Consider the following 22,728-nt stretch of genomic DNA (forward strand, 5'->3'; position numbering starts at 1 on the left):
AAAAAAAAACTGTCAAATGTCAAATATAACCCTGTGAGATTAACTCAAAAATACACAAAATAGTTTGGATGGATTTGATCAGTTTGTAGTGCATCTGCATTCACAAGAAAAAGGTATAAAACCTGAAAAGATATGAACATGCCTGGAAAAATCTTACCAAAATGATTTTGTACCAGAAAACCTTTCAGGATTTTAAATAGCGCATGAGCTGACTAACATACGTTACAGTGAGGGAACGCAAAAGAAAMCWAATTCCTCATGTTTCCCAGGTGGCGCWGTAWTTTTCCAACCCAACATTCCATGTTTTTAATAAAAAAAAATACTTTGTTTGTGTTTCCAAACAAATGAATAAACTCCATAGACTAAAAGGAAAAAGTCTCCATAAGTAGAACTGAACCTGAGCTGGTAGAATGCGACTTGTGTTAAATGGTAGCATTTCTTCCTGGTTTTGTTTCTCTGAATATGCTGCTGTGAAACACATGCTTCTTTTTTTTTTTGCCTTGATTTTGGTGAGATTTTAATTCAAACTATGTTAATGTATTATTCTCTGKTGCGCTGAGGGGAATAAACAGTGACCATAAGCAAGTGTGTTAACGGAAAATCTGAAAAATAAATACTTTAAATGAGAAAAACGAAATACAAGACAAAAAAGTCCCGATGTGGACAGAAAGAAGTTGTGTTTCTGTGTTTTAGCAGATTCTTCATCCTTCYAGAATGCCTTCASAAGAACATCAGCACCTGGTGGCTTCTTTGCCGTCAGTTCATTCAGTTAGCCAGTTTTAAACGATGAATACATCCAGATGATTTTTTTTTTTTTTTGAGAAGTAGTGACATTCACAGAGGAGCTCCCAGAGAGCCAGGAAGGCAGAGATGATCAGAGCGGTTTGCTGCCATGTTTCTTGTTTTCTTGTGTTTAGTGTTTGGCGTAGCAGCTTTGGTGATGACAGAAATCCATTTTTTTATAAAGTTTGCATCCCACTAGAAATACATCCATCCTCTTTAGGGGTCTAYATTTTTTTGTWTGTTTATTTTCTGTTTTTAATACTTTGAGTGGGTGGTGTTTYGTTTTTGTTCACTGGAAAGTGTGTGTGATGTAGAAGACCAACTCCATGTCCATGGCCGTCTGCGGTACGCTGGCACTCCCTCCGTGAATGACGGGAATCAGAGCGCTGTCCATCTCGTTCATGTAGCGCTGGGGGAGGAGCCGGCCTCCGGACCCCGCCTGGTACTCCACCTGGGTGGGCAAACGCACACAGCCACACAAAAACATTACCATCAATCTGAAAAGTGTGGCATGCATTTGAGGACATAAACATGAAACAGCTAATGCAATAGTTCGTAGTGCAACTACAGACTAGGGCTTTAGGGAGGCATAGTTTTAATTTRTAAAGARATTTAAWAGACCGTTTTTTTATTGTCCACATCAAAATTATGTCMATTTTGTGCTACGACAGGGATTTTAAAGTGCCTTCCCAAAGGGGGCGCCAGAGTTCTGAGACATGAGGAGAAAAAARCAAACTCAAACCAGAAAAAGAAACTGCAAACATTTGTTTAACTTCATAAAGTTACAAAATAGATGGAGTTTTATTACCAAAACCTATTATAAACCAACAGTTACCGAGGTTCAGTTTTTACCATGTCAGTCTGAGTGGAGATGCGAAGCCAGAGGGAGTTGATGCCGCCTGCGGTCAGAACTGAAAGGTGAGGAGCCAGAGCGCTGCAGGTCGCCATGGCGATCTCCTTCTGAAACATGCTGCAGGACRACAGCACGGACGCCAGGCTGCAGTCTGGAGCCTTCGGCTGGTAGAAGACCTGCAGAGATCAGCTTATGTCACACATCTTCAGAGGTTCAGCAGCAGAAGAAACAGTCTGCTCAGTAAAACGCAAAAAAAAAAAAAAAAAGAGAAAAAAACTCACCTCAGTGCATCTAATGGAGCAGCTGTCAGACTCAAACTCGGCATCCTGCTGCATTCTGACGCTGGGGACACCATCCAGAGGCCTCCCATCAACCCCACTGGTTTTACTGGTCAACACAAAATGACACTAAATAAATAAAAGCCACTGGCTAAATTTATGTCACAGTAATTAAATCAGATACACAATTAAAAATTAAGTCAGTTTTGTCAAATTTCATCTARACCACAGATCTAGATTGGCATTAATCTCGTTCATGTAGTGCTGAATGAGATTAAACTGGCTACAKTTTAGCCAAGGCTGTATTTTATACAGGAACAAACCATCAGGTTTAGAGCTGCAACTAATGAATATTCTGACAATTAATCGATTAATCGGATTTTAAAAAATTGCCTTGGCCTGCAGATTTTTCATTTAACCGCTTAAAACCTTTTTCAAATTCAAAAATACTTAATTGATGTAAAATGTAAATGAAATAAAACAACTTTTTTAAATGCAGTATTAAAAATGCATTAAAAGATGCAAATAATACAAATAATAAACATTTTATTGGGTAAAACCCAGTGATGTTACATTTCTTTAGTGAATTTGATCAGGAGAAGCTAAAACTGTCACTCTAGGAGTTTTGGGTGAAACATATTCCCAGACAGAGGTGTTTCTATATTATATGTAAAATATATATTTTATAGACTTTTGGCTTAATTACTGTTACTCATTCATTATAATGACATAATAATGAAAGTTCACCCACTTAAATACCAATGACCTTTTTTTGTAAAGAGCACTTTGTACAGGAACTGGAAGATATTTTAAATATCTAAAATAAAACACAACAACCAAAGACAATTAAAAAATAAACAACACACACACCAAAACCATAATTACAATGGATTAAGATGACTGTGGACAAATTTGCCCTTCAAAAAATTGGAATAATCAGATTAGAAATTATGGAGCTCATTTTAATTAATAATGTTAATAACTGATTAATTGCCTGTTGGGACAGGCTTAGTAGTAAAGCTACCCAGAGTTGACGGGAGAGGTCCAGTCGACCCAGCGGACCGTGACGTTCTCTCGGACCTCTCCGCCGTCGTTCTTCCCACAGGGGATGTGGAAGTCTGTCTGTTCCCTCAGGGCGGAGCGCAAAGACTCCATGGTCTCCGGTGGGATCTGAACCATCAACCCATCTGAAAAACAAATTTATGTCTTACCTGTTATTAACACGCTGGCATATATACTAGTACTAAAGTCTGACTGTGAGTAACTTTTACCTTCGACGATGCTGGACTTGGCGATAAAACCTGACGAGGCTTTCAGCGCTCCATTAAACACCACAAAGCTGGCTCCAGTCACTGTTGAAGGAAACAATGGAGTCACCTCGTCAGACAAACGTACGGGGCTTTACAAGCTGCTGCAGCACTGACAGTTTTCCAACAAAGAGTAGTGAGTTTGCAGCAGCCGGACCTGTGCGAGTCTTCCCTGGCTTGCTGTTGGCTTGAGTCTGATAGTTTCCCTCTTCGTTCTGGAAACACACCAGGTGTGAGTCGGCCTCCTGGCTGAAGCTCGCTCCGATGCTGATGACATGCTCATTGGAGGAATTCACCACCTTCTGCATCTGTAGAACACAGAAAACCATGTCCGTCTGTGGTAAACTGCTGCACACTTTCAGATATCGTTTTGTTTAAGGGCGTATTCACACATCAACATCTTCAAACAAGCTAAAATCTTTGAGGAACCTGTTCCACCCCTCGCCTGTGGTGGCGCTGCACAAAGAATCACTTAAGGAAACAACATGAAAACCACCGTCTTCAGAAGAGGCCGCAACTTCTTTCTTCATGAAAGGTAAATAAAAATGGAGTGGGGCCTGATTTTAGTGCTACCAGAATTTTTCTTTTGTCTTTGGTAAAAGACCGTGAATCATTTCTCCCTTAGCGATAAAAATGCACATTTGTTTTGGTTATGTTTATCCAGAATCCCCCCTGTGCCGTAGTCCGCTCCCTAATTTTGAAGCGGTCTCTGGTTCACATATGCATTCGAACTGCACCAGAGTTCACTTCTAGAAAGACCTTGGTTGATTCACACACCAGCCCTGTTTATTTTGCTTTGAACTCTAGTTTGTTTGCCTGGAAAGTCTGGTTTGTTTGGGAAAGTGTGAATGTGCAATTGACCAAAAAAAAAGCAAACTCTGATTCACCTTTAGCTTTCTCTTTAAAGTAAAATAAAGATCTTATCACATTCATACTCGTGCAATGAAGCCATCATGGTGTCACAGTTGCATGAATCACCATTCTGCTAAATGTGCTTTCCACAATGTGTACTCAAAGGTTTTGAGTACGCTGGACTAAAACCTTAAAAAGATTACTGAAAAATTCTTTCAGATGTAAACACTTAGAAAAGACAGGTAAGGAGGGAGCCTCGACTTTTACAGAACTGAAATTCAAAAAATATCAGACAACGCTGATACCATGCTGTAATCGGAAATGTAAAGCTTACCTCGCTAAAGCTAGCCTTGGGGATCTCAATGTAGCTGTGTCCCATCTCCATGTGGATCCTCAGGCCTTCCACCACTGGCAGGCTGTACTGGTAGTTCCTCAGGTCCTGGACGAAGACCATTAACACATTATGACAATCTGTTTTATAAACGCGGAGCCCGTCATCGTTTTTAGACAGATTTTCTAAGTTCTAGCTGGAAAATCATAACCGAATAACAGGTTATGTGTATCTGAGTAATGAGGAAGGTGTGGCCTAAGAATGTTAACACCCTATATCTAGATGTGAATAATTAATATGCAACTTATTTTCTAAAGAAAAGTGAGCTAAAAAAATGACAACAGAATCTGAAAAGTCAAAATTGACTAAAAGCCTCTCAAAGGGATTCAGATTCAGATCTTTACATTCGGGTTTCAGAACATCCACAGCTACAAAGTGGAAATTGGTACATTTTAACTACAAGAAAATTAACTTTTTCTTTTTTTTTTCTTTTTTAAACCTTATAGTTTCTGCTGTGGGAACAGCTCCAGAGCAGAACTCAGAAAACAGCCTCATTATTGGCAGAGATTAGAGGGTGCAAAATATTTCAAATTCACAGTTTTGTATCAGTCATGTCCAAACTTAAACTCACAACACAGCAAAGGTTCAAAGCACATGAGAAATAACCTAAGATTAAAAAAAAGTTCTGAAAAATAAAGTTTTAATAAAGATTTGTCTTTCTGGGGTAAAAAAAAGAGAGAAAAATAACTTCTGGTTCACAGTTAAAACACTTGAAATTATGCAGCGTGATCTGGGTAACAAACTAATTATTACACTAAAATAGTAAAGGTTTTTAACTTCTTCAGTTGGATTACAAACATAACCTGATTGATTTAATATTGACAGCTGTCCATGGTGGGAACCACCTGCTGCTGTGGTACTTACAGCCAGTAAATTCATAATGGTGTGTCCCGTCTCTCGATACACAGAGTCCCGAAAACGAACACTTACGAGCATCGTTGGATACACTGGAAAACACACACACACACATCGATTTATTATTAATTATTACATTTATTGAACAATAATAGGACAATTTCCCAAATGTAACATTTGGAAGAAGATGTGAAATAGCAAATCAGTCAGCTGAGTGTGTGTGTAGACAGAGATATTAACCAATCTAATAGAAATATCTGGATTGGTCCAGATATTGAAAAAAAGTCCACATTGTGCAACGGCGACATTGGCGACCATCTAAAAGGGCAGATCTATTCAGCTAAATTCTACACTTTGTGCTCTGAGAAACGTCATGTTTTATTTATCTGACATTATATTTAGAATCCATAAGTGCACTTTCTGAACCATCTGAAAGACGGTTTGTTGCAGAAGGTAAGTATCTTAATTATTTTACATTGGCTGTTGCAGTCCTAACTGTATTGACTGAAAAAACATGTGTTACTTTTACATGTTTGACTAAGCTTGTGAAGTTATTGGTGTAGTTAGGTGTGCTGTACTGGTGCAGAGTTACCAAATAAATGTGTACATTTATGTAAAATAAGAAATGTAAGTAAATTCAGCATTGCTTTTATGTATTGGCTAAGATTAAACCTCAAATATTTGTATGGAAAAAAGGGAATTGGTGCTTCCCTAGTGAACAGTGGACATGATTCCAGCTATGTTGTACAAAAAAAAAAAAAAAAGCAGAAGCAAATCACATACTGTCGTATTCGGCTCCGAGCCGTAGCAGCAGCCTGAGTGGGAAGACTTTGGCCCAGGGAACCTCCAGTTTCTGGACGAGCAGGCCAAACAGGAACGGCTGTGGAGGAAGCGTGAGGCCGTCCAGAGACTGACAGCTGGGGGAGAAGAACAGCATTCCTGCATGATCTTTGCTGTCCAGGAAGCTGCTTGTGAAAGTAATGTTATCCAGCTCCTCCACAAACTTCCCTGCAACAGACAACAAGGTTTGTAGCTTTTTGGAGATGCTTTCTGAATGTTCTAGAAAGACCCTGTGTGAACCGGTTACCTTTCTGGGCATCCTGGTAAACGCTGAGATAAAGTGAGAAGAGGTCTCTTGGAAGCGCTTTTTCTCCTGACAAACACTCCAACAGAAACACCAACTCTTTCTGTCCCAGAGCCTGCAGTCCATTAGAGCCGACGCACCAGCACTGCCTGCCGCCGTCTGTTTGGGAACAGCAAGGAGTGAGAAGGCAGGAGGAAGGCGGTCCGTTTCGTAATGAGCAACATTCATACAGGAAGCAAACAATTCTACTCACAGGTAACCAGTTTGACGTTTACAAGGAGGTTGGCATTCAGAACGAAGGTCAGCGGACGCGGACCTCCTTCCTCCAACAGGTGTCGGATCTGACAGGGAGCTGGACTCTCCTCTACCAAAACATCTAAGCATCAAACACAGAACGGTGTGAGCTGACGGTTCCAGAAGGTCCAGACAGAGGGTGCGTTCACGCCTGCCCTGTTTTGTCCGATTTAATCAAACTAGTTAGTTTGCCTAGAAAATGCTCAATCAAACTGTGATGCAGCATGCAGTAGAGATCTGCTCCAGCTGGTCATTAGACCTGCTAAAGGCTAATCAAACTTATCTCAGGGTCTGCTCATCTCATAACACCAGGGTTTATGCCTCTATGTTATAGAGTTAATACAGCAAACTTTCACAATAAGAGTCTTATTTCAAATTACAAAGTCTTTAAATTTGTCACATATCTGTCATGCAGACTCACACACCTTCTCCGTCATCTTCTCCGGTGGTGATGAGCAGAGGAGGCAGCTCATCCTGACTGTCTGGTAGCAGACTGGGAACCCTCGTCACTGAAGAACCAATTCCAGAAAGCAACCCGTAATCCCAGGGTCCAGACACCGGAGCTCGCTCCACCGGCACGACTACAGGGGCTTCAGGGACGGATGGGGCCCCATCTCCAGGGTCCAACCCAGCTGAGCCAGACTGAAATAAGAGATGATCGTCCCAGGCTACAACAATATGCTTTCTTTTTTTTTTCTTTTTAACATTTTAACAAGCCAAAGTCCAAAACATTCGGTTAAAAACCTAAATTAAATTAATACCAAAAATGTACTATTTTGCCAGTTTTAAAAACTTTTCTTCTTTTTGCCATCAAATGTAACATAAAGGATCGACCAACACAGATGCAAACAGAAGTTAGTGTAAGTCAAGTGGATATATTTCCCCTAAAGAGAATAAAGTGTTTAATGGTGCTGCATTTTGGACCTTCATGTTTTGTTCTCACTACATGCAGAGGAAAGCAACTTGACTCCTCAGCCTTCAGAATATTCTAATTGCCTTAAGCAGCTTGGATTCATAAAAAAAATAAATTATGACTGAAAAATTTGCAATATTATATTTTTCTCAATACTTCCGCTCTTAGTTAACACTGCTTTGAGTGAGAGGAATTGGTGTGAAGCTTTGTGGATGTTTGCCTTACGGTTTCCGGGTCTGGACTGAACTCCTGTGAGCTCCTGCGGCTCGTCACCGACAGCCTGGCCGTGTCGGCCACCTCCCCGTTGGGTAAGATACCATCAGCAAACCAAACGCGCTTTTGCTCACGTGGACAAGCTGATATGACAGAGAAACAGGAATTTCTTCAATGTGAACATTTCAAAGAAACGAGGCAAAAATCAAACTACGGGCTATAAACAGAATCAAAGAGGAGCCATCAAACACGCATCATGCGTACCGTCATTGTTGGGGTGTTTGAGAACAGAGACGGGGACCATGACAGTGGGCGGAGGAGAGTTCAGCGTTCCGGCCGCGCGAGCCTGCTGCAGAGGGGGAATGGTGCTGCAGTACTCAGACGGGACGTTGGGGTTTGGGCTCGGGCCCGTGGGACTCATCATCCGCTCCAGGGCCTGGGCTGAAACACAAATAGGTTGTTGGAAAAGCATTTTATTAGGGGTGCACCGATAGCCGTTTTCAGGTTGATTGCAGATTACCGACCTTTAAAAAGCCTGACCTGCCGATTCCGATTTTAGCCAATACCGATTTTTGTTTTTTAACTGAAATGTTGCAAAATATAACAAGAAAAATGCTGAACTGATAACAGTGGAGTGACTGTTGTTAAGTGCAAATGTGCAGACATGACCTGGTGGGCGGGGCTAACAGTCAAACCTCTCTTTACGGAAGAGGCCAGTGGCTGATTTTTAGGCTTTTGCTGAGGTAGAAAAGATCAGTGGACGAGATTGGTTTCACATGCAAGTATGTAAGGCACATGTAAGGCCGATCACCGATCTCACAAATTTAAGGAAATCAGGTCTGATTTATGAGTGCATCTCTAATAAAGACCTATGCCAAGTTGGGTTTAGAGGAGGTGCTGATAGCCTCCCATAGAGGAATAAAAATTATTTTTGTACGGTGATGTATCATCGTACATCACCGTACATCGATAATGTTTAATTGACAACAGGCAAGATCAGATAATCAAAAACACAGCCACACAATAGCAACTGTTCAATAAAACGTTTTGGCACTAGATGGATTCGGTTATTGAAATTTGTGTAATTTGCAAAACTGCAATGGAAACAATTTTTTTGCATTACATGAGTCGCATGATAAACAGCATGTCCCTACTGGCGGAAACCATGAAGAATAAGATGACAGGAAGTGGAAGGGGGATGATGGCACAAGCATGTTTTTTAAAGACTTATCGCATTTAACCAAAGCACCACAATCACGAAATTTAGATTTTTTTTTGTCATTAGAGGAACATCATCAAGGTTTTGCACACATTTGAAATGGAAATGGGAGGAAGTTGCGATTTACAACTGCTATGACTATTCTTATATATATATATATATATAAAATGAAAATACACAAGAGAGAAATACTTCAACTTTGACAAGCAGGGTCATTATAACACTAGTTACTAGTTAATAGTCATCAGTGGTACAGGGTCCATCCTCACACATACTCCAAAAGGCTTCTGCACGTATCTAAAGCAAAAAAGCAGAACAGAGTTCTGAGTGATCCACATCTTACCTCCTCATCGTTTTGTCTGTTACAACTCAATCAGTCCAAATCATCCCCAGCCTATTCCTCAGGCTGACCTCAGACACAGCCAGCACAGCTTTTCACAAAAGTCGATTTCCAGGAGTGTGCTGTTAGCATTAATAGGCTGTTAGCCGCAGGCTGCTGTGAGAGTGTGTGTGCGCGCAGCAAGCCTTTACATGTTGACGTAAGAAGGGAGTAGAGGAGACCACAACCCACTGCACCACAGCAGCAAATACAAGCCGTGAAAGTGGATCAACCTTGTTGGGGTTTTATTTATTTATTTTTTTTTTTTTTTCAGGCAGCGTGTGAACATCACGTCTGCTGTGTTAAGCTGGTCCCGGACCAGTCCCAAGAACACACACACCCATAAAAATGAAGGACAAAAACAGAGTCCTGCTCCAATTCTCCTTCCTCCATCCATCACCTCCCTCCTGTCCTGCTGCAGACATGAAACAAAAAGATTCCTCTATACTTCAGCCAAGCATCGACTTCATTTTAGTTTTACACATACAAACATTTCTTTATAGAATTGCTTCAATATTTAGAAGGAAAAATTTTAATTATTTTGTATTACAAATGAAATATTTAATACCTAGGGGTGCACTGACTGGAATTTTCTGGCAGATCACAAATCTTTAAAATGCCTGACCAATTTTGGCCGATAATTACTTTTTTTGTTTGTTTGAAAAGCCACTAAATGTAGTGACAATGTCGCAGCAGTGACCTGGTGGGAGGGTCTGTCAGTCAGTCCAGGGGACAGTGGCTGATTTTCAGACCTTTGAAAGTGTCGGTTTCCTGTTCTGCAGGATTTGCCTGTATTGTGCAAACAGTTTGCGTTAACTTGGGTGACCAAAGTTACGCTTCTTTTACACTTTGACTACATGACGTGATTTAATTTGCCATTTCAAGAAGGAACTGTATTTTCTGGACTATAAGTCACACTTTTTTCATAGTCTGGATGGTTCTGTGTCTTACATGAGTGTCTAGTATGTTTTATTTTCTGTCCCTGAAGCATACTTTTATTTGTGTGTCTTATACTTCAGAGCGATTTATAGTTCACAAAATACGGTTCTTGAAAATGTTATTTGCACTTTAAATATTAACTTTGTTAAAATCCAGTTTTTTGAGAAGGTTATGTGAAGAAATTTCAACTTTTTTTGTAAGACCATGTTATGCCAAAAATAAAACTAAGGAAACAATCCCTTACTTTTATAAAAAGGTGCTGCAAAAATCAGTCATTTCAGGGCATAGAAATCCCCACCAAAAACCACTGCAACAACCTGAAGGGTTTAGATTGGGTAACAAACTAAGATTAAAATACAAAAATAATATATGGTAAAGATCAAGATGCAAACATCACACATACACAAAGAGAAATATGTGGGGGTCCTTTAAAACAGTGATGTGTTTAACAATACAAAGTTTGTATCTTGTTCCTGCTGATGTGTGGAAGAGTTTGTGAAGCACTAATGCTTATTTGTTTTCTCTCCATTGTGATAACTTGACTTCATCCACACGTTAGTACAACTCCAGTTTACTGTGAAAACATAATTCTTTGTTTTCCTGGTCCATAAAGTTAGCGCTTTGCATCAAAAGCCATCATTTTTATTCACTGACTAGTGTTTCAGCTAGTCTCTGTAGTAGCTGTGAGAACTCAGAGCTGAATCAATCCATCCAGTTTAACTTCAACTACTCCTTTACTGTGAATTTCATTTTATAGCTTAGAATAGAATGGTTGAGTTATAGGGGACAATACAGGAATTGATTAGATTCATAAATGAAGTGCATTTTAAAAAATAAAGTTGTACCACTCACATTAGAGCAGGCAGAGGTTTTGAAATACGCAGAAAAGCTGACTCATGGTAAGCTAGCCAACATTGTCGACTGCTATCACAGATAAAGTTTAACCATATGCATCAACGCAGTAAAGCTACGAGACAAGGAAACGAGCAAAGTGACGGAGCGAGGCCAGAATTCTAGGAATATTACATGACTACTTCAGTTTCAGCCTGTTGTACGGCGCTTTTTATGGACATGAAGGACAAAGCAGAAACCTTTCTGAGAACTGTACACAGTAGAGGTGTGCCGATCGATTGGTCACCCATCATAATCGGCCGATTTTCGTGAAAAAGTGCATGATCGGTGATCGGCGATCATTGGCTCTTGTTGCCGATACYGATCACCTGCATCTCATTTCTCAGCCTGCCTGTGCAGCTGGTCTCCTCTTTTCTTCACACTGCGCAAACGAGCAGCAACAAATCCTAAGCCATGTGGAACTATAACGCACTGAGTGAATGGGGACGTTTGCGTGTTGCGGCGGAAAATTGAAGCACGTCAAAATGCATCAACACAACGAAGCTAATACGACATAAAAACAATGCCACACTTGACAGAGTTTGGCTACATCGAGGCTCACTGCAGTAAAAAAGACATATGGAGGATCAGATAGCAAGTAAAGCAGCGCACAGCTACAAACACTCCCCTGGAGTAGCATGACGGTCAGAAAGCTAAACAAATAACCCGCAAAATTATTTAAGTCTTCGAGCTGCGATGTAAGATGCTGATTCTGCTCTCGCTGTTGAACCGCTGCTACGCGCTACAAGTAGTAATATTTCACAGACGGAGCGTCGCTTCTGCTCCACCTAGTAGTGACTCTCACACCGAACCTCTGCTTAAAGCTGCAGCCTCTAACCTAATAAAATACATTTTAATACATTTTACATACGTATTAAAACTTTTGCTGTCCTAACATGAGACAGATAATCTCTAAAAAAATAATGGTTGAACAAATACCTAGCGGCAGAATCGTGTACTACGAAAATTGCACGTGCAGCAGCGTCATTTTGGAAACTTTTGGGTACCCCCTCGTATAATACTATGAAAATAACAGTTATGATGCCATTAATATTATGGTTATTATAATTACTATGTTAAGATTTTCCTAATAATAATAATAATAATAATAATAATAATAATAATAATAATAATAATAATAAAGCAAATTTCCCCACTGCTGGATTAATAAAGGAATATCTTATCTTTAATTGTTTACAGCTGATTATGCACCCAGCTCCACTAAAATGTAAACATTTCTCACTAAAAACAAATAATGAGAATTTTATTTTTGTGCTGCTATAGTCAATGAAGACCTGACGATTTGGGTGCTAAAGGCTAATCTCGGTGAGGAGAGGGTGTTAACAACTGAACAATGAATCATCTATCCTTTGATTTTGTCACTGTAATAACGCCCATGGGCAGATGAAAAGCGTTCCTCTTACCTTTGTGTATGGTATCAAAGCAGAGGACGCACACTCGAGCCTCCTTATCGAGGTACTTCAGCTTACACTTTCTGTTGCAGCACCCAGCGCAGTACACCTGCCACAGAAAGAGAACCACAATGAAGGCAACACCGATTCACTCTAGCAGAGACAAACAGAGAAAGGCGGAATGAAAACTATTCAGAGAGCATCCTGACATGTTCGTGCGGCGCCGCGCAGCAGCAACAGCAGCAGCAGCAATAGCAGCAGGAGTAGCAGCGGCAAATCATGTCGTCTGAGCTGTAAACAATCACATCCTGAGCGCCGGTTTCCAGTCCTGCTTTAATCGCCACTCCCTTAGAGGACTTAGCCACTGGCTCCAGGATGCAAGGCTCAGCGGAGGTCTAAAGAGGAGCTGGAAAAAGAACCGCTGACTCATGCTCTTTGCCATAGGGCTATTTTTAGCTCCGAGATGTAATCTACCGTTTTAACTATTTCTGGGGCACAGACACCAGAGAACGACAAAAACAAAACAAACGATTCAGCTGACAGAAAATTAGGTTTTTTGAGAGTACAGGAATGTAAAAAACAAATGGACAGAAATAAATTGATTAATTCAAAAAGTTTTTGATCATAATTAAGGAAGATTTAAACGCAATTCATACTTTTCATATTTTGTCACTTTACCAGAAGCCTAGGAGTATTTTATTTATTTTCTGTGACAGACCAATTCAGAGAAGAATGTCTTTGATCTGTTATTGTTTTTTTTACTAAATAAAAATATAAGTCAATACGTCGTAGAACCACCTCGTTGCCATGACAGCTGCAAGTCTTTATCTTCCAACATGAATATCAGCTGATCCATCTACATATTTAAGGCTGGAAGAAGAACCTCTGTGCCAGTCTTAAGCCTTTTGCAACCTCTAACAAGATTTATTCCCATTGTTGCCAGGTACTTAACTCCATCCTCCCATCTGACTAATTTATAATTTGTTGCTGAAGAATGATGAATCTCTGTGTTTACCTATATGAACCAGCCGATCAATGTTATTTAATGATCAGCAATGGGGAATCCTAATTTCTGGTAGCCGGTGACATGAAATAATGTTTATAAACTGCCTTTTAGAAGGCCGATGGCACATTGCAATTCAGAACAATATTAAGGATGTTTTCACACTTTTTAGTCTGGTGGACTTATTTCTATTTGGGACCAAAGCGGCAACATTTGCTCTATTTTCAGCTGCTGTGGTACAATTTGACACTGTAAAATTCAGAGGCGGCTCTGAAAACAAATGTTTTGAAAAACCTGTTAATTTCCTGGGGGTGCTGCATCAAGAACACAGCGCCCCCACACAAAAACCTCTAAAGAAGACATGAGCGCAACTTCCTTCTCCACAAAACATAAACAAAAACAGAGTGGGATCAGATTTTAGCGGCTGAAGGACTTTTCTTTTGATAAAAGACCATGAGCCATTTCTCCTGCTACAGCTAGACTTCCATGTTTGTTTTGGTTGTATTTACCAAGAATGCCCTGCGCTATAGTTTGCTTCCTGCTTTTGGAGCAGTCCCCAGCCCACTTGGCATTCACAATGTATTTGAACCGTATCACAGTTCACTTCAACCGAACCCAGGCCGAGGTTTGCAGACGGACAAGAGTTCAATTACACATTCGCATCTCCCAAAACGAACTGGACTTTCTGTTCAACCTTATTTGGTTAAATAAGGTTGAACAGGGCTGGTGTGAATGAAACCTAAAATGCACCTCCTCTGCACTATGGAGGTTTGGAAATGGGATTAGGAGCCAGCCCCAGGGGACACTATCTTGGTCACATGAACAAAAACCACATAACCAACCGCATCTAAAGAAACGCAAACATAAAGAGCAACAAGATGGAAATGGACATCAGTTCAGGGGCAGTACAAAATGACAAACAAAAGCAGATTCTTATGTTGATGCCGATATGTCATGCATCCCTATGAAAGACAACTAATAAATCTGTTTCTTTGTGAGAAAAAGAAGACTGTATGAAGGACGATTGACACATCCCACTATGTCACAGGCTTACCTTCCCACAGGCTCGACAGTGATGCCGCCTCTTGGTGAAAGTGAACCTCTGCTTGCACTTCATACAGTTGGGAGCTTCAGCGTCTGGCACCCACTCCGGCTGTCTGCTCCCCAGCTCCTCAATGCCGTCCCTCTTCCAGCTTGTTGATCTAGCAACAGCTGCTGGTTCCTCCCCGGGGTAAGGAGGCGGCTCTGAGAGTTCATCAAACCCCATGGAGAAATCCTGATGGTTCTGAGAGGCGATGCTGGAGTTGGAATCCCTGAATCTGGAGTGCTCCTCTATAGGACTTGGGCTCTCCTCGTCTTCTGGTGTTGGAGAGGCATCAAGCTCCACCCCTTCTTCTCCGGCAGGTGGAGGTCTAGTAGTTTGGCTGTGTGGCTGTTTTGGTCTCGCACCTCCATAGGAGTGTTGCTGATCGGAGCTACTTCTGTGCTGGGACAGGGAAGTGTTGCTGGTTAAAGAATAGCTGACTCCAGAGGAGTCTTCCTGGCAAGGTCTATAAGAGTCTTGTAATACTGATGTAGCAGCAGTTGTTCTGCAACTTTCTGGAGAGGCCAGTTCCTCCAGGTCTTCCTGTCCATCCTGACTGCAGCTTTGTTGTCCTTTCTCAATCTGCTCTTCTTCTAGATCTTGGCCCGACTCTGAGAGACACTTTGGTTCGGTGTAATCTCCGGAGCTGCTGCAGAAAGAAACCCCTGCACCCTGCTCCGCTTCGGCATGCGCCTGAAGGAAAGCGTCCAACTCTTCATCCGTGACCAGCAGTTCAGCCTGGTCGCTCTCAGGTAGATACTCAAAACCGAACTCAGGGGGATCGACCGGACTGGACTCCAAATGGTCAGAGGTGGGGAGTTCTGCGGGAATGGTAGATTCTAGGGAGCCATGTTGGCCCTCTGGAGATGGCCTGCGCTCTGGAATCTGCTCTGAATCATAGGGGTCGTCATCCCTAGTGGAGTCTCTGGCGTCATCCTTTGGTTCCAGAGCCAACGGCGACTCCGTCTCTGCGTCCTCAGACGCTGCTGCCCCGTCACGACGCTCTGCCGCTGCCTCTAAATCGTCTTCTGAGGTATTTGACTTCACCAGAGCGCCACACATTGACACGGCTATCGGCAGGCATGATAAGCTGACTGGTTCGCCATTTGATTCATGCATCAACCCTTCAGTAGACTCAGCTACACCTTCATCCAACATCTTATCCAATGAAGGCTCTTCGTTTGATAAAGTCGCTTGTTTAGTGGATTCTGTACGCTCGGTTTCATGGAGGCTCAAGGAATTCTCCACCGGTTGCTCTGATGAGAAGACTTCTTCGCTCTCCTTCTTATCTTCATCAGCAGACTCTACGGTTCTCGACTGTGACTCATCGATGAGCTCTGAGTTTTTCTCCACTGCTGCAGGGAAAATAATGTCCAACAAACTGAGTGAAGCAGAGTAACCGCCGCTCTGCTGATGCAACTCATCTGTCCCTGCAGAAGCTTGCTCCTCCGTAACACTGTTCAAGTTGAGCCCTGCCCCCACCTCTGCGACCTCAGGGGTGTCGAAGTCCACAAGCAGCGCCTCCTTCTCCTCCTCCATCTGCTGTTCAGCCGCGTCCAGCTCCCTGAATGCATCGTGGCTGTTGGTCCGTACCAAGATGGCCGAGCTCGCGTCGTTTACGAGGTCACAAACTGGCTTCAGAGTTCTGTCCGGGCAAGGGGGCGCCGAGCTTTTCGTAGGTCTGCGGTCCACAGAAGACAGAAGGTCGACGCCGGTCAGGGGCTGACCTCTCACCTCACTACTGTCGGCGCCATGGAGGTGGCCACCGGGGCTGTCGGAACAGCTTCTTGCAGAGCCATAGTGAAGAGAATTGAGGTCTGGGAGGCTTATTGGGGTACTGGAGACCTCTGAGGAGGAACCCTGAGGGCCCAATGAGGAGAACGGGTAGACAGGGGGCTTCAGGAAAACAGGCTTGCATTCAAGTTCCTCTGCAATCCAAAAAGAAGAAAGTTATGCAGGTAATCGTTTCTATACTAAACAGTCTAATACTTTACTAAAAAATAAATGGCAAATCTGTCCAATACAGATTGGACAGATTTGTAAGGCTGTCCCAATACAACGTTGTTCGCTTCCAATATGATACTGATATTGCAGCTTTGAGTATTGGTCGATACCAATATTGAGCTAGTACAATATAAGTAGGAATCATACACACTTTTATTATTTATTTCGCAGTTTTGAATGTTAGAAAAGGCTTGATCAAGTGACGTTACTAAAACAGAGAACAAAAGTCAACCACAGTAGGTATGAGAAGAACTGACCAATTTATTATCAACCTATGGGCCTGCATGCAGATACAAGTAGATACAAATATATAAACAACATAGTCTTATGTAACACCCAATACATAAGATTATATATGCCATTCAGAAGCAGCCAATTGATATATTATGATTTTTAATGATGAATATGAATAACAGTTAGGCCTGTCGCAATAAACGATAAATCAATTAATCGGACAATAAATTAAACCTATCAACCTCATTTTAATTATCGTCTTTATCGTCTCTTCCTGCCATTTTTTTTTCTGTTGATGACACTGAATGAAAAAAGGCTCAGCTTCGGTGCTCTCCACTGACCTTCCCTTCCTCATTTCCTTAGTGTAACGTCCAGCGCACATTACACGAGTTGTCGGCCCATTTTCAAAACCTGAGACTACACATTAGTCGACAGAAATCCTAGGTTTAACGATGATCGGTTAGATTGGCCAACAATCTAAGATTGTCGTAAGGGGAAAATTGCGGAAAAAATGGTGTAGTGTGAACTACTGCATTAGGCAGTGGCGCAACTACACATTATTCAGGTGGATGCGAAAACATAAACATCTCTATTTAAATCTAGTGATTACTGAAGGGCAATATAGTATACAGACTTCATAATCTGTACTCTTTTGGTTGAATGCAGTATTTATTTCCACTTTGGATTTATGTTGTTTAGTTTTTATTCAAGTACGTTTTTTGTTAATGGAGACTGAGAATCCATTTTATTTTTGTTTTTGGTTGTTTTATTTAGTTTATCAGTTCCAGTGTTACATGTTCTTTTGAAAATAAGATGTATCTATCAGGAAATCGCATGTATTATTAGTCATTTCCATTAAATCAGTGTCAAAAGGACTTGAAACAATATTATCATTTAGCGCAATAATTTTTTAGACAATCGTCCAGCAAAATTTGTTATCGTGACAGGGCTAATAACAGTTTTAAACTAGGTGGTGGCTCTAAAGAAAACAATTATCTTTGTCTGATTTTAGAAACTTGTCCCACCACATGAAATATTAACATTTTGCAAAAAACAACAAAACATTTGGAGCAGAAACCGTTCAAAGAACTGTACATAAATACAAGTTCTAAATTGAAAACTATTTGTTACAACTTGGATTATTACAGAAAAATGTTTATTTCAAAAGTCCATTCTACTTTATTTTTTTAGGAAGTAAAAAAAAACATGCAGGTTTCAAGAAATCCTAACACAAGAAAACGCTGATTCGGGCTTGAAATTAGACAGCGTGAACCAGGACTTTTTAAATTGTAACATTTAAGATTGTATTTACGGCTCATTAAAGAGATCTATTGAATCAACCTGTAAACTTGATCCATCTTTATACTCTATTAAGAGTTCAACTGACAAAAATCTAACAAATATTTCTAAAAATACCAAGCTGCTGTTTCTATGAATGATTATAAGAGAAGTTTTAATTTAGATTTTTTAAACTTATGTCATATCATGTTAAGAGAGATTCAATTCAGTAGTAAGCTGTAGTAAAGTCAATCTAAATTTGAGTTTGTCATTCTGCCTGCAGCCCAGTCAAACAGGAAAGGCTAGAAGGATGTTTATCAGCCTCTTTATGATGTTGGTAAACCTCAAAACACTTCCAAATGATTTCGTTTTATACTTACTAATAGAATCAAACATGGAGAACCAATATTTAGTTTTATCAGAACAGGAATCCAGAGAAACCCCTACTAGTTTCTAAATTATGAAATACTTATTCTTATTAAACATGGGGAGTTCTATGTAGTTTTATACTTTTACTTTTTTGTCTTTCCTTTCATTTGATGTTTTGTTTGTATTTCCTTCTAATTCATGTGAAGCACTTTGAACTGCCTTGTTGCTGAAAATATGCGCTATAAATAAAATTACCTTACCTTCTAACAAGTGGTACTTGTATAGTTGTTTTTTTTTATTCAGATGTTTGCTGACATCTCTACATCTTGTTGCATGTAAGCAGGTCATATTGTAACTGATTATGTTTTTTCTTACTTTTATTTTTCCTACAGTGCCAGAAATGGTATTGATTTTGAAAAGTCATGTTATGACAGCAGCAGTTAGTAGAGGTGTGGTCTGACCTGAATTGAGCTCGAAGTCATCAAGAACTTTGTCCAGATCACAAACGGCTGCCTTGAAGAAGCTGTCCATCCTGGGCTACAGCAGAGGGCCCTGGATCGCTCCTGGTTCCTGTTAGAGAAGCAGGTTTCATCACTGAATAAAGACAGTTTAAAGCCCTTTTTTGTTTGGATTTTAGATACCTGCTCTGTGGGTGGAAGAACAAAAACCATTTGATAAAATATAATGAAGTCAAAGCATTTTTGTAACTGACGAGAGCTTTAATCCATCTAAACACATTAAGTATGAGACATAAGTCACACCTAAAGCTGTTCAGATGTTTCAGATTGTGGCTGGTTCCTGAACAGGTTCCTGTATCTTTGGAGTAAAAGTTTCCAGTCAAAACCTTGAGCTACATCTTCACATAGCTGTTGGGATGGGTTGGAAAAGGCTTATGCTGTTGATGCAATGTGACCAGATCTAAATGATTTCTCCTTCTCCACATATTTCACAGAAGCAGCCATAAATACTCGTGTTCAGCCTGTTGCCAAATAAAAGTAGGCTTCCATGTCTAACATGGAGTTGTACATTTTTAATTAAAACGATAGAATAGAACAAAACCAGAATTAACCAATAAGTTTCTCAACAAGTAGAGCAGACTTGCTTACCCGTCTTCCCATCCTAAATGTCAATCTCTCCTGAGATGTTTTAGGCTTTTTCCCCCCAAATATATATAAAAAATTTTGTTTTTGCACAAACAACATTTCAGATTTATTTGTACATATTCCAGTTTGTTGGAATATGTACAAACATATTAATGTAAAATAAATTAACAATGCAGAAAACAAATGAGGAGAATATCAGGAAGGATTCAAACCGGTTGAATTCTGAGGATATATTTTTAGTGTGGCTAAAAATAATAAGTCAGAAAAACAACCTAAAATATGTTCTAAAAATAGCAAAGCTTGGCAGCTGCAATCTGACACATCACAACCTGATGGAAGTTAAGAGGAAATTGATACAAAACAAAACATTAAAAAACAGTGTTCAAGTAGTTCGATTAAAGTTATGTGCTTATATTGAAAATAAGGTTAGAATTTAGATTTCAAATTAAACACAAATTTTTTTTTATTTGTTATGACAGCTACAAAACATAGCACCAATAAAACCATAGCAACACATAATTATTCCACCTATGTTTCTGTTCCCTCCTGGGTCACTCAGTCACTAGTTACCAAGGCAGGTTAATATTTACCAGAAAAAGAAAGCAAATTTTATTATTACTCGGGTCATTATATACGGCTAAACAGTCATCTCATTTTATTCAACAATGCTGACTATTTTAATCTTAAAAAAAAAAAGACTATAAATTTGAATCAGGTAACAGAAAACAAAGTCTGAAAACACATTTCTCAGACTTCTTGCTATGTTTATGATTTTGTATTTTGTAAAATGATTTTTTAGTTATTGGGGTTTTTTTCTAAAATGTAGTTTCTTGGTTTTTCATGTTTATTATAATGCAGTTGGGTTTTCTGAGCTTCTGGGTTGCTGATTCTCTGTCAGCAGGCCTGTGTGTGCAGCTGAATGGCAGCCTGTGTGATGTGGTGAACAACAGACTGTCCTGTCTCTGCTTCTGCTCACTCTGTATACGTCTCTGACTTTGTTTGGACCTCCAAGTCACGCTACACGCATCAGTTCTTGGAAAACTCAGCAGCTGTGAAGTGCTACAGAGGTGGACACACGTCAGACGATGGGCATATACTCCAACAGTGGTCAAGCCCTGGAAGACGGTTGACCTGACTTAAGGGGAACTTATATGTGCATACCAGTATAAAATATAAGGTTCATTTTGCCTACACACTTTATTGTTAGTCAAATCACATTTTTAAAGGTCTACCTTTTGGTGATATGTATTTATAATACTATGTGTACTTCAAAAAGATTGACTTATGTTTCTCTGTTCTCGTAAGCTTTATTTTTATATTGAAATTACTCTATGACTGTGCTTTTGTTATATCAATCAGTTTTTTTTTTATCTGTTTGGAAGGAAGAGGGTGTTAAAAAGGAAAGTCGAACAAGGCGAGTCTATTTAAAAATTAAAGTTAAATAAACAAAAAATTCAAAATTGATCAAATAAATGTTGCCGTCATAAAATGAAATACATAAACTGTCTAAGACGCGTTTCTTGTTGTGTTTTCCAAAATGTTATCCTGTGGAATTTCTCCGGTTTTCGTTTTGTTGTTTGCGGTATCTGATGTATGAAGTTGCCATAGAATACAGGCGTTACAGGTTTAAAAGGCGAGCCACAGCGCAGAATATCACGGGTCACCAAACATCCATGACGGCCAAATTTAACTGGTGTTGCAGTTTCTCGGTTTTTAAAATCTAAAAAGTCCGCTTGTTTGTTAGCTTCAAACCAAACTTCGGGGTTCCCTTTAAAAAAAAACCCTCACCAAGCATGCTAACAAAACTGTCAAATGTAGAAGCAGTAGACAACTTTAGCATCTACCTGACATACTTCACATTACTATTAAACGCCTACTTTTATGCAGTCTTCTACTACTTGCCCTAAACAAAGCCAGCAATAATCTACCAACTGTTACCGAAATTACCGTACTTTATCCAGGTGTAGCTAAAGTTAGCTCGTTTATGGTGAAAGGAATTACTAGCATGCTAATGCTGCTAACTCTCTGTGGGTTAACGTGGTTTGTTGGTGATTTTTCTTACCTGGACGGGTTTACTCCATGACCTCAGCAGTTCCGGTTTAAAACGGGAGCAAGCAAGGACACTGTCGATGTGCCATTTTCTAAACACGGAACTAAACTTGCCAAGATAGCTAACTGTTGGATTAGTTTCACAGGAGAGGTGTAAATTCTTCACTCAAGACGGCCATCTTGAACGGAGTGTCGGCTCTTAGGTCACAAGATCCATTCGGCTTCGGGGAAATAGCAGCTCAGTCGGAAAGGTTCACCTGAGAACGAACTGCGAATAAACACTCAGGGATGATACAGACTGCGTTTGACCGGTTTAATGACATTGATAATATGTCAAAAGTAAAAGAAAAAAACGTGGAGACCCCCCCCCCCCAAAAATGAGAAACAGAAAAGAAGCTGCTCCAAAGCAGGTTGGAGCAGATTCCAAAATGAGTTTCCATGGTGATATAAAGCAAAAAGTATCCCTCAGGCTGTACGTGCACCAGTAATTCAGCCACGTCCTATTAACCCCCCCCCCTATATTAATAGGCTTATTAATATAAGGAATAGATAAGATGGCATGTCATTGTCAATATATATGTTATTCTATGAATTTAAGGAACGTCAAATGTTAAACCTTTTGATGTCCGTGATTTTTATTGTCTAATGAGATAACAGTTTTGGAGCATCGGGTCGCGCGATCTTGTTCGTTTATCTTCAGATAAGCGATAAAAGTGATGGACGTGGTCCACTATAGATAAAAGTTTGAAACTCAAGATTTGAACCTTTTTGCGCCTTAAGGTGTGTTTTTGTTATTCAGGGTCATGAATTGTTGGGGTACAACAATATTTGTATATATATATTTGTGTGTGTGTGTGTGTGTGTGTGTGTGTGTGTGTGTGTGTGTGTGTGTGTATGTGTGTGTGTGTGTGTGTGTGTGTGATTTGTGCAGCTTGTGTAAT

General features: G+C 40.2%; 1 protein-coding gene across 3 annotated transcripts; it reads right to left on the reverse strand.

The window, feature by feature from the left end:
• Nucleotides 1-256: 256 nt before the first annotated feature.
• On the reverse strand, nt 257-22,163 carry zfyve16 (zinc finger, FYVE domain containing 16). 3 transcript variants are annotated; one of them, XM_008423266.2, is made up of 19 exons: nt 19,397-19,623; nt 19,277-19,281; nt 19,097-19,205; nt 14,721-16,678; nt 12,676-12,772; nt 8,088-8,264; nt 7,836-7,966; nt 7,123-7,339; nt 6,657-6,779; nt 6,407-6,562; nt 6,103-6,327; nt 5,329-5,411; nt 4,408-4,512; nt 3,379-3,529; nt 3,186-3,266; nt 2,939-3,101; nt 1,918-2,023; nt 1,636-1,812; nt 257-1,234 (listed from the first exon to the last, which is right to left on the reverse strand). In XM_008423266.2, exons 3-19 carry the CDS (start codon nt 19,164-19,166, stop codon nt 1,073-1,075), a joined length of 4,182 nt encoding a protein of 1,393 aa, XP_008421488.1. In that variant the 5' UTR covers nt 19,167-19,205; nt 19,277-19,281; nt 19,397-19,623; the 3' UTR covers nt 257-1,072. The 3 variants fall into 3 exon arrangements, with proteins under 3 accessions (XP_008421488.1, XP_008421487.1, XP_008421489.1); XM_008423265.2 differs by lacking the exons at nt 19,277-19,281; nt 19,397-19,623 and adding an exon at nt 21,801-22,163; XM_008423267.2 differs by lacking the exons at nt 19,277-19,281; nt 19,397-19,623 and adding an exon at nt 19,742-19,804.
• Between the last annotated feature and the right edge of the window lie 565 nt (nt 22,164-22,728).

Source organism: Poecilia reticulata, linkage group LG12 (genome assembly GCF_000633615.1).
Source record: "Poecilia reticulata strain Guanapo linkage group LG12, Guppy_female_1.0+MT, whole genome shotgun sequence".
In the NCBI taxonomy this organism is placed as follows: Eukaryota; Metazoa; Chordata; class Actinopteri; order Cyprinodontiformes; family Poeciliidae; genus Poecilia; species Poecilia reticulata.